Raw genomic sequence first — 11,953 nt, 5'->3', positions numbered from 1 at the left:
CAAAGTTTTTTTCCACCTAGAAGCATTGTGAAGGAAGTACCATTTTTATATATCCAAATGACATGAAATTTATACATTTCCTTCATATGCCCAAATTATCACCCTACAAATTGCAGCTCAGTCAAATCATCTATGTGAGCGCAGGTTCAATTTATATTTTATGGCCAGATTGGCACATTGCAAAGCAAGTGTTATCCAAATCCCTCCTATTACCCTCAAACTTTTTGGGCAGTCTTCCATACCCAAATCATTGCCACATGATAATATTCAGCTCCATTTTCATGGTAAATCTTTCTCAGGAAATTTCCAAAGTTTTTATCTCGAGAGAAACTTTGTGAAGTAAGTACTAGCTAGGCTTACCCAAATGATCTGAAAATTTACCAGGGCATGACCATACCTATGTAACTTACCTACACCAAATTTGAGCTCATTTCATTTATCCAATTTCTCTCGCTAATTTTCCCAAGTTTCTGTCCAGGGAATAGCATTGTGAAGGAAGTACCACTTTGGCATGTCCAATTGGTATCAATTTTCTACAGTGCTTTCCTATGCCCAAATAACCACCCCACCAAATTTCAGCTCAATCCATTCATTATTTTGAGCCCAGCTTCAACATTCATATTTCTGTCCATTGTGGTACTTTGCAAAGCAAGTACCACCTAGGCTCCTCCTTTTGATGACAGTCTTCTTAGTAGATGATCATCCTCAGCCAAAACTCACGCCCATTGGCCATGTGCATTTCCCGTATCGCTAATCAAACACTTGGCTGCTAATTCATGTTTGAGCATAGTTCGGTCTCCTCATGAGAATCTTATGTTGTAATTTTCTTCCTAGCACATGCCTGGGGAGTACCCAACCGCCCAGAACACGTGGCAACGCCACGGTCACGCGGTGACCACACGACGGGCATGCGAGTTTACGCGCTCTGGAGTTGGGGCCCTCGTCCACCATCCAAACCTCGATGTATCGCCACCAAACCATGTATTTCTGATTAAATAGATACTTATATACCTAGAAATGATTTTTTTTAAAAATAAAGAGGAAACTATAAGGTAGATGCAGTTCAAAATTGACCCACTTCCTGCTGAATCGGTAGAAATTTGTCTTTTTCACAAGTGGTGGATCAAAACTTTTGACACCCAACCATTTTGTCAATTATGCATTAAATATGGCCTAATATTTTAGAAAAATGGTTTGGTCCAATTTTGCAACAAATATATGGTAGCTCCTTCAGAAAAAAATCTCAATTCGGGCACTCGGAAAATGGAAAATGAATGTTCTGTGCAAAGAAAATGAAAACTCCCTTAGGCTACATTGTTTGGAATTCCAAGATGCACTCTTGTGCACAATATGAGATCACTTGAACAAACTATGCCATGAATGTGGTCATAAGATTGATCATTTGGCTTGAAAACCCTGAATCTTCACGCATGATAGCTCATTTCTAAGAACACTTTTTTAAAATAATTGTCGTATTACAAGTTTAATATTTTTCCTGGAAACTTGGTCACATATAATGACACAATGCGAAGGTTTTCCAATTTTTTGATTTTTTTGAATTTTTTATGCCCGTTTCGAAATGCGATCAAAACGGCGGGTTTGACCGTTCCTAGCTAGTGGTTGAATCTTGGAAAACTTTTGATGTTTCTCTAATTAAATAAATACTTATGTACCTAGAAATGATTTTTTGAAAAAAATAAAGAGCAAACAATGAGGCAGCTGCAGTTCAAATTTGACCCGCTTTCAACTAAATCGGCGGGAATTTGTCTTTTTCACCAGATGTGGATCAAGGCTTTTTGACACCCAACTATTTGGTCAATTGTGAATCAAATATGGCCTAGTACTTTAGAAAAATGATATGGTCCAATTTTGCAACAACTATATGGTAGCTCCTTCACAAAAAGAACTCAATTCGGGCACTCAGAAAATGGAAAATGAATGTTCTGTGCAAAGAAAATGAAAACTCCCTTAGGCAACATTGTTTGGAATTCCAAGATGCACCCTTGTGCACAATATGAGATCATTTGAACAAACTATGCCATGAATGTGGCCATAAGATTGATCATTTGGCTTGAAAACCCTGAATCTTCACGCATGATATCTCATTTCTGAGAACACTTTTTTAAAATAATTGTCGTATTACAAGTTTAATATTTTTCCTAGAAACTTGGTCACATATAATGATACAATGCGAAGGTTTTCCAATTTTTTGAATTTTTTGAATTTTTTATGCCCGTTTCGAAATGCGATCAAAACGGCGGGTTTGACCGTTCCTAGCTAGTGGTTGAATCTTAATTTTTTTTGATGTTTCTCTGATTAAATAGATACTTATGTACCTAGAAATGATTTTTTGAAAAAATAAAGAGCAAACTATGAGGCAACTGCAGTTCAAATTTGACCCGCTTCTAACTAAATCGGCGGGAATTTGTCTTTTTCACCAGAGGTGGATCAAGAATTTTGCCACCCAACTATTTGGTCAATTGTGAATCAAATATGGCCTAGTATTTTAGAAAAATGATATGGTCCAATTTTGCAACAAATATATGGTAGCTCCTTCACAAAAAGAACTCAATTCGGGCACTCGGAAAATGGAAAATGAATTTTCCATGCAAAGAAAATGAAAACGCCCTTAGGCAACATTGTTTGGAATTCCAAGATGCACCCTTTAGCACAATATGAGATCATTTGAACAAACTATGCCATGAATGTGGCCATAAGATTGATCATTTGGCTTGAAAACCGTGAATCTTCACGCATGACAGCTCATTTCTGAGAACACATTTTTAAAATAATTGCCGTATTACAAGTTTAATATTTTTCCTGGAAACTTGGTCACATATAATGACACAATGTGATGGTTTTCCAATTTTTTGATTTTTTTGAATTTTTTATGCCCGTTTTGAAATGCGATCAAAACGGCGGGTTTGACCGTTCGTAGCTAGTGGTTGAATCTTGAAATTTTTTTTACGTTTCTCTGATTAAATAGATACTCATGTACCTAGAAATGATTTTTTGAAAAAATAAAGAGAAAACTATGAGGCAGCTACAGTTCAAATTTGACCCGCTTCCTACTGAATCGGCGGAAATTTGTCTTTTTCACGAGAGGTGGATCAAAACTTTTTACACCCAATCATTTGGTCAATTGTGCATTAAATATGTCTTAGTATTTTATAAAATTGGTTTGGTACAATCTTGAAACAAATATATGGTAGGTCCTTTACAAAAAAACTCATTTTGAGCACTCGAAAAATGAAAAATGTTTTTTTTACCAAAAAACTTATTTCTCATGACATATTTTTAAAGATATTTATCTTATTTCATGTTCGTTAATTTTCCTGAAAACTTATTCACATTTGGTGACGCAATGACAAGGTTTTTCATTTCTTTTTGAATTTTCTCAGGTCATAAAATAGCTGATATGATTTTAACACGCTATTTTTAGTCAACTACGACCAATTTAAATGATCATAACGCGGTACTGCATTTTGATTGGTCCGTGGACGTCTCGCGCGGATCGTGCATGAAACACCATCGGATGCTCGCGGATCCAATGGCAGTCCTCGGCCGACCACACCACCCCCGAGCCCACCTAAGCTCTACTCGTGGCCGTTTTCCATCCACCCCCGCCTCCTTTCTTTCTCTGCCCCTCACTCCCTCACAATCCCTCTCCCGAAACCCTTGCCACCGCCACCTACGCCTCTTGTTCCGGCATGTTCCGGCGGGCCTCGCCGGCGCGCAGCCCAGATCCGAGCTCCCCTGCCTCCGCTCTTCCCTCCCCTCCGGCCAGATCCGCCTCTCACGGTCCCGGTAGCTCATCCCCAACCCCTTCCTACGGCTAGGGTTTCGAGGGTGGCGTTCCCACCAATTCCGGCGCGGCGGCGGCGACTGTGCTCCGCCCTCTTCGACGCCCACCAACCTAGCCGCATGGCACAGCCATGGCCATGGCGGCGGCCAGATCCACCCCCTCCCTCATCTCCTCGCCGCCGCCACCTCCTCCCCGTCCTACAGCGGCGCGTCCCGCCACCACCTCCTTCCTCAACGGGTCCCGTAGTGACGCCCATCACGTCCCGCAGATGCCGTCCCCAATCCCCACCGCGTTCCCCAATCCCCATCCCCAACCAAAATCTTCCCCATCTCCCCCGGCCAGTTCTCCTCCCGTTCGCGTCCCCTTCCCCACCCCCGCTCCCAGATCACGCCGCGCGCCGCCCCTGACCGCCGCCGGAACCCCACCCCGCCGGCGACGAGGCCAGACCCCCCGAGGGCCCAGCCAAGATGGTGCTCGCGCAGCTGGGCAGGAGCATCTCCCGCGCGCTTGCGCGGATGGGCAATGCCACAGTGATCGACGAGAAGGTGCTCGGGGAGTGCCTCAACGAGATCTCCCCCGCGCTCTTGCAGTCTGGCATCCGGAAGATCGTCAACCTCGAGACCCTCGCCGCCGGCACCAACAAGCTGTGCATCATACAGCAGGTCCTGCCCGCTCCACCTCCCTCAATTCATTTCCTGCGCTATTCGATCGTGGGACGCGCGTGCCAGGGGGGACTGGTCGGTTGGAGGCTGATGCCCTTGTGTTTTTCCTGCTGCAGGCTGTCTTCACGGAGCTCTGCAACATGCTAGATCCAGGGAAGCCGGTCTTCACCCCCAAGAAGGGCAAGCCCAATGTCGTCATGTTCGTCGGATTGCAGGGCCAGTCTGACTCACCAACCAACCTCGCCTGCTTGCTCTGTTTATTGTTCTACACCTATTACTGAATGTATATATGTACCACTCTGTGTGTAGCATTTTTCTAACTATACAATAGCACTCACTCCTCTACTGTCACATAATAGATTAGCCTTGAATTCATCTAGTTTGGATCAAAACAGAACCATTGATTAATACTAGATGATTGTTACTGTAAATTTGGTTATAGATTTCTTTGAACTAGTATGATTCCCTGTTGATCTACATCTTTTACTTACTCACATGCTTGACTGAATTTGCTACTGCTGTTACTCTAGTGGTGAACGAGATAGGCATTATATTGCTTGTTTCATTGCTTCCACAAATTAAAACTCAGTAATCTTGTTAACTGCTACCGCTGTCATGAACCACACATCTGAGATGAACTTGACATTGATTTTCTCGTGTGTCAAGTATGGATAGACTTTGCTATTCACCAGTATTCAGGAGGTTGAAGTGTGCGTGTTGTTGTGGCTGTTAGGATGTCGTTGGGTTGTTATCACTAGTACTAGTCCTATCAAATTGCATGTGAGTAGTTCATTACCATGCTATCCAGGGGATATTCATTTATGTGCCTGTGAATTCGTTCTTGATGTGTATGTATGTATATGTGCTAGCAACATGAGTAGGAATTAGCATCATGCTCTGCCTGGATGGATTGCATGCATACATTGATCCAGGGAGAAGTGTATGGCTGATACAATCCTTTTTTTCACAAAGCTATTATACACTTTGGTAAATACAGTAATTTGTTCTTTACTAAATGCATTGCAAGTATGGATGCTGATGCATGCATGCATCTAGGGTGAGTCGTACCTAGTTGTTCTTTATGCATCTCCAGTCGTACCTAGTATTGTTTTAATGGAATCAGTACAATTTCTGTGTATATAGGGATTGCTCTGTTTGCTTCATATTATGGTGTAAATGTCTTGCTAGCTTATTGTGGCAACCGGCTGGATTATCGCTCATAGTGTCACTCGTATCACGCTACACTGGCTAGGCTTCTACCGGCTGTTCCGGTGCCGTGCTACGCTGGTTGGGCTTCTCTGGACCGGTAAAAAAAATTAAGAGAACGATCATTGGCATGGAGAGATCGATCCTTCCGTGTGATCCGTTCGGTGAAAAAAAAGAAAATGGGATCCATCGGGGTAGTACATTTGTACTGGTATGATGAACAAGAGCTTCCAGTTAATTACATAATATTGGTGATGTAGTTTTACTTGCTGTGTATGCTTGCTTAGTTGTTCATCGGGGCGCTCTCTTGTATCCTTTGAGTGCGCCAACTAGTTCGACCAGCCTCTCTATGATTTATTTTGATAGCTTATGGAGTCCTTCTATCTATATTTGTGAAAAATTCGACCCAACAAAAAAATGTTAATCAGTCCTCTCTCTCAAAGTTGAGTTTGGGCTGCTGCATATGAATGATTTTTTTTTCGCAGTTTGACTTTGAGGATGCTGTTGCTGCTAAAGTAGCAACAACAACAATCACGCTTTGGTTCCCCAAAATTCAGATGGCACTTGCATCTCTACATATACACACATATGAATATGCACCTCGGTTTGGCTCAGTTTGCAAGTTTACATTTGCTTTAACTTTGACTGAAACTATCTTGGTGACACTTGCATCAATGGTGTGTTCTGCCCTTATAGATGTCCTTGGAGAAGATGGCCATTGGAGTGTAGGGGAGGAACAACCTTGTCCTGCTCGAGGAGGAGGAGGAGGACCACCCGAGCTCGACGACGACACGGCAACAGGTAGCACTCGCCTCCCTCCCAAGGTGAAGGTCTGATCCGCCTGTTTAGATGGTCTGCTCTTGACTTATGCATGTGAGGGGAGAAGAAAGGAATTGGACTGAATTATATTTGCATGTGAGGGGAGCGATCCTTTTGGTAGATGCATAGTATAGATTCACAAAATTCACCACATGAGCGTACTACCTATATCCAAATTCTGGATACCACTTGCATGCTTGAAAAGATGATTTGATTGAATGCTTGAAAAGATGAGTCGCTGAAGTGAATGATGTGAGGGATGTTCTCACGTATTACTATTATTGTCGTTCCTTTTCTGTCTTCTTTTGTCAGATTTTGTTTTTTGTAGTAATTTAAGTTCTGCTTTGTAGACCTATTTGTTTGTGTTACTGTTCTATTTGTCCGGTGATGAAAAACCTGTTAATCATACCATCTTTCGGGACTGATTGGTCGTAGTGCGCCCATGCTATCATTCTGCAATTCTGAGGACAAATTAAACAGCTTGACTGTAATTTTTTTTAATACTTCCGAACTTACATGTCATCTATTTTTTAGTTTTTTATTCTGTTGTTTACTATGTATAGAATATGGCTGGACAATGATGAAAACCGAATAAAACACCATCTTTTTGGACACCTAATGACTGGACAAATATGTTCATATTTTTTAAGTTGCTCTATGAAGAGAGTACAAGCAGACGGGCGGTCTGAACTGATGCCATGTTGATATGTGTGCATCATCTGTGCTACCCTTGTGGTTGGCATCTGAGAGAAAAAAATTGTGCACTTTGTTCTTCTCATAAGTTACATTTTTTAAATTCTTCTGCTTTTTGTCCTTTTTGCATTTAGCTTCTATTATCCCTCTTTGTTGCACTTGGTCTAAGGGGGATGTAGTGGGCGCGGATAGAGAAATGGTTTACTTGCCAACCCTTTGCAGCGTTTGCCATTTCTTTGGATTAGTGGCAGTGATTTGAACCTTACCCGTGCTTCTGATTAATTCATGAAGGACAAGGGAAAACATGGTTGAATTTCTTGATATGAGACAAAAAGAGACAGTCTCATTATTGTCATTCTTTTAGATTCATGTGTTCTGTTTGACCATGGCTGTGATGATAAACACTTTCAACAAACATGCCAGTTCTGCTTCTGAAAATTCATGACTGAAAAACCTGTTATACAAGATCTGTTTAGTACTAATGTATTATGGTCGTGGCTTATTTAGTATGTGCTTGTTGTGCCTTGTGTATTGGTGCCTAATTAGCTTCTGTTAGGGGATAATCTACTAGTTATAGCAAGATTTTACTCTTGTGCCGTGGAATAGATGGTTCATGTGTACTGCGATGTACTAGTTGAGCTCTGCTGGTTGTACTAGTTGAACTCTGCTCCTTCTAACTCATATCAATTTTGCTCCTGCTGCTGTACAAGTGATGCTTGTGTGATTGTTGATGGACAGGAACTAGCAAACTTTGTTGTTTTGCAACTGAATGAACGCAACTTCAGTTTGTATGTCACCCAGCTTGCTGTTGCGGTGGCTGTCGATGCCGGTGAGCCTGCAACATCTCCGATGAGCTGCAGGACCTGGACACCTTAGGTATGCCCTGCTCCTCCTCCTTCCACCCTAATCTCATGTGCGCCAAGTCCATCTATCTCATGTGCATGTAGATCATGATGTACCAGAACCCTGCAACAGAACTACTGATGTAATATGCAAAGAACAAATTAAAACCATGTTCTATATCCTGACTTGTTATTTTCTTATCTAGCAAATTGTAGACATGAATCTCTAGTTGACCTATTGTTTCATAGACATATATCTGCATTTCTGCTCCTTTATCATGCATTCGATCCATAAATCTGCATTTCTGTGAAATTTTGTTAAATATATATTTTCCAGATAGTCTATACACTAAACCTGGAGGTTTGAATATCTACTCCAGGAATGAAAATGCTAAATGACTTTGTGTTCACCCTTTTACAGGAGCTCCAGGCATAGGAAATTTCAAGTTTGAAGTGGCGTGTTCTGATAGTCCAGAAAAGTGAAGAAGTCTGGAGTGTATTTGTAGTAGGAGTTATATGTTCTGATAGAATCACATGTAATGGTGAAATGAATTATGTAAAGATTGTGCTATTAGTCAAAATTGGCATGTGGTTTGATAATTCTCATTTGTTTGCTGTTCTGACTGAAATAATTATGTGGAAATTGAAACATTGGCTGTCTTTAATTAGAACCTGACAAGTGGGACCTAATAGTATTTGGCATATAAAAAGGCCATTTTCCAAATAATATTCACAGGAAAAAAACCTAAAAACTAAGGAAATGGATTGGAAAAAGGCCGAGGCCCAATTGAGAAATAGATGCGACCCGAAAAAGAAACCAAAAAAGGATCACAACCCTGTAAATAAAAAGGCTGCAACGTTGGGCTTGGCCCATGAAGTCGACAAAAAATTGATCGTAATTTTGCCACGTCAGATTGCCACGTCGGATCCGACATGCCCTGGGCAGACAGCCAGTGACCAAAACAAAAGGTCATGGGTTCAACGACCTTCTGTTTTGGTCGTAAACGTCTACGACCTTCTCTCGTTAATTTCAGTTTACGACCGCCAGCTTTTGACCTTCCGTTTTTGGTCATAAAAAGGTCGCAAATGAAAAACTATGACCTTTCAGCGGCCAATAGTGAGGGTCACAAGTTGACATATTTCTTGTAGTGTTGCTTAGGGCCTTGGATGAGCATTGGCATCATAATGAACTTCCACTTCACGCACAACCAAGGAGGAAGGTTATACAAACATAGAGTCACAGGCCAGGTGCTATGGTTGCTGCTCTGCTCCCCAAAAGGACTAATGCCATCTGTGCTTAGACCAAACCATATGTTCCTTGCATCATCTGCAAACTCCTTCCCGTACTTTCTTTCGATTTTTCTCCACTACGACCCGTCAGCGGGTACTCTCAATTTTCTATCTTTCTTACGGTCTTCTCTATGCCATCTCATCACCTTGGCATGCTCTTTGTTTTGGAACAAATGTTTCAACTGTGGTATTATAGGAGCATACCACATCACCTTGGCAGGAATCTTCTTCCTGGGGCGCTCGCCCTCGACATCACCAGGGTCATCGCGGCTGATCTTATAGCGCAATGCACCGCATACCAGGCAAGCGTTTAAATCCTCATACTCACCGCGGTAGAGGATGCAATCATTAGGGCATGCATGTATCTTCTACACCTCTAACCCTAGAGGGCAGACATCCTTCTTTGCTTCGTACGTACTCTCGGGCAATTCGTTGTCCTTTGGAAGCATATTCTTTATCATTACCAGCAACTTTCCAAATACCTTGTCAGATACACCATTCTCTGCCTTCCATTGTAGCAATTCCAGTGTGGTGCCCAACTTTTTCTTGTCACCTACGCAATTCGGGTACAACAATTTTTTGTCATCCTCTAACATGCGCTGCAACTTCTTCTTCTCCAAATCACTTGCGCAGTTTCTCTTTGCATCGGCAATGGCCTGACCTGGATCATCAACGGGCTCATCCGATGCCTCTTCTTCAGCTTCTTCCCGCATTGGCGGCTCATCTTCTTCCCGCATTACCGGCTCAACTTCTTCCATCATTGTTGTATCATCGTATTCAGGGAACCCATGGCCAGGATAGCTATCGTCGTCCTCTTCTTCTTCATTGTCTTCCATCATAACCCCTCTTTCTCCATGCTTGGTCCAAACATTATAGTGGGGCACCAAACCGGACTCAAACATGTGGACATGAATGGTTTTTGACGTAGAGTAATTGTGACCATTCTTACAGCCAGCACATGGACAAGGCATAAAACCATCCGCCCGCTTGTTTGCCTCAGCCGCAAGCAGAAAAGTACGCACGCCATTAATGAACTCGGGAGAGGATCGGTCATCGTACATCCATTGCTGGCTCATCTTCAATACACAGCACCAAGAACACCAAATTAATACAATACATAAAGTTCATACAACACTTAAATGCAACAAACAAATAACTCTCTAGCTAAAGAATTTAAATGCAACAACAAATGCGATCAAGATTGCAACTAAGGTAACAATCGATCCAACAACATAATGATACCAAGCCTCACTATGAATGGCATATTTTCTTAATCTTGTGATCAACGGCGACATCGGCAACATGCAACTCCAATTCCATCTTCTCCCCCTCAATTATTTTCAATTTTTCCTTCAAATCCTCATTTTCTCTTTCAACTAAATTTAACCTCTTGACAATAGGGTCGGTTGGAATTTCTGGTTCAACTACCTCCTACATACAAATATCTATGTCAACTTGATGGGCATAATTTGTCAAAAACACGAAATGCAATGAATAGTTTTAAAAGAGAATATACCACATCTGAATCATAACCCGGACGAGGGCCGACGGGGACGGATATCAAAACCATATATCCAAATCACACAAACATCAACTTTTTATATAAAACATTCATGAACAAGAGGCTCACCACAAGGTGGTGTCGGCGACGGGACGTTGCCGGCGATCGACGGTGGTTACGACGGAGATTTAGAAGGCACTAGGTAAACCACACCTACATATGCAAACTAAGTGTTATTTTTGACCTCAAATTGCATATAAATCAAATACTAGCAAATATATATAATTCCTCCCAAATTACTAAACTCAAAAATCAATCACTGTATAAAGCATTGCATGAGCTAATCTAGCAATGAGAGATGAAAGGACAAAGTTGCTAACCTTTGTGATCATTTGAATGGATGGGGGCCTTCAAATCTTGACAAATTTTGGGCAAAATGTGTGATGAGCTTGAGAGGAAGAGGGAAAAGAACAGAGAGTAGAGGGGAAAGGGGAAGAACGGAGCGAGCTCGGGTGGATGAAGGGTGTATGTAGGACGACCTTTAGTACCGGTTCGTAATACGACCCGGTACTAAAGGTGCTGGAGGGGCCCCGGACTGACAACATCCTGCCACCACTCACTTTAGTACCGGTTCGTGGCACGAACTGGTGCTAAAGGTTCGCCACGAACCGGTACTAATGATGTCCGCCCGCCTAGCCATTGGAACCGGAACAAATGGACACATTAGTGCCGGCTCAAATTCAAACCGGCACTAATGTGCTTCACATTTGATCCTTTTTCTACTAGTGACATACCACCTCCGCGGTGTCCGGAAGCCTCGGCACCGTCACTGGCCCATGCGACCGCCAGCAAACAAGGATCGGGTCAACGACAGGCTGGCTCCTCACCAACCTACACCCCCCGGAAGGTAGCACCTCCCAAAACCAGCCCGGCAGAGCCCAGTCCCGGACATGGCACCTCTGATCAAGCCGGCCTCCTCCGCCGAGTCGACCACGAGGATGCGGGATAGGCATTGTCGACGTCGATGCGGGAATAATTGCTTTAACTAAAAAGACTAGTTCTATTAATTTCCTTACTATAAATAGAATAAAGTAGTACTTACTAAAAATAAACTAGCTAGTTTAACTAGTTCTAT

General features: G+C 42.4%; 1 protein-coding gene and 3 non-coding genes across 5 annotated transcripts; all 4 read left to right on the top strand.

The window, feature by feature from the left end:
• Positions 1–3,602: 3,602 nt before the first annotated feature.
• LOC125509961 (signal recognition particle subunit SRP54 2-like) lies at positions 3,603–8,627 on the top strand. 2 transcript variants are annotated; one of them, XM_087521317.1, is made up of 5 exons: positions 3,603–4,467; positions 4,584–5,884; positions 6,370–6,474; positions 7,924–8,061; positions 8,449–8,627. In XM_087521317.1, exons 1-2 carry the CDS (start codon positions 4,273–4,275, stop codon positions 4,746–4,748), a joined length of 360 nt encoding a protein of 119 aa, XP_087377443.1. In that variant the 5' UTR covers positions 3,603–4,272; the 3' UTR covers positions 4,749–5,884; positions 6,370–6,474; positions 7,924–8,061; positions 8,449–8,627. The 2 variants fall into 2 exon arrangements, with proteins under 2 accessions (XP_087377443.1, XP_087377442.1); XM_087521316.1 differs by having other exon boundaries at positions 4,584–6,474.
• On the top strand, positions 6,871–6,962 carry LOC125511721 (small nucleolar RNA SNORD96 family). The gene has a single exon (XR_007285076.1). It is a non-coding gene; the product is annotated as a small nucleolar RNA SNORD96 family (small nucleolar RNA).
• Positions 7,431–7,515, top strand: LOC125511889 (small nucleolar RNA U36a). Its single transcript, XR_007285160.1, has one exon. It is a non-coding gene; the product is annotated as a small nucleolar RNA U36a (small nucleolar RNA).
• On the top strand, positions 7,569–7,659 carry LOC125511741 (small nucleolar RNA Z223). The gene has a single exon (XR_007285095.1). It is a non-coding gene; the product is annotated as a small nucleolar RNA Z223 (small nucleolar RNA).
• Positions 8,628–11,953: the final 3,326 nt, after the last annotated feature.

This window comes from Triticum urartu, chromosome 5A (genome assembly GCF_056163025.1).
Source record: "Triticum urartu cultivar PI428250 chromosome 5A, HENAU_Tu73, whole genome shotgun sequence".
In the NCBI taxonomy this organism is placed as follows: domain Eukaryota; kingdom Viridiplantae; phylum Streptophyta; class Magnoliopsida; order Poales; family Poaceae; genus Triticum; species Triticum urartu.
This window is presented reverse-complemented; position numbering and strand designations above follow the sequence as displayed.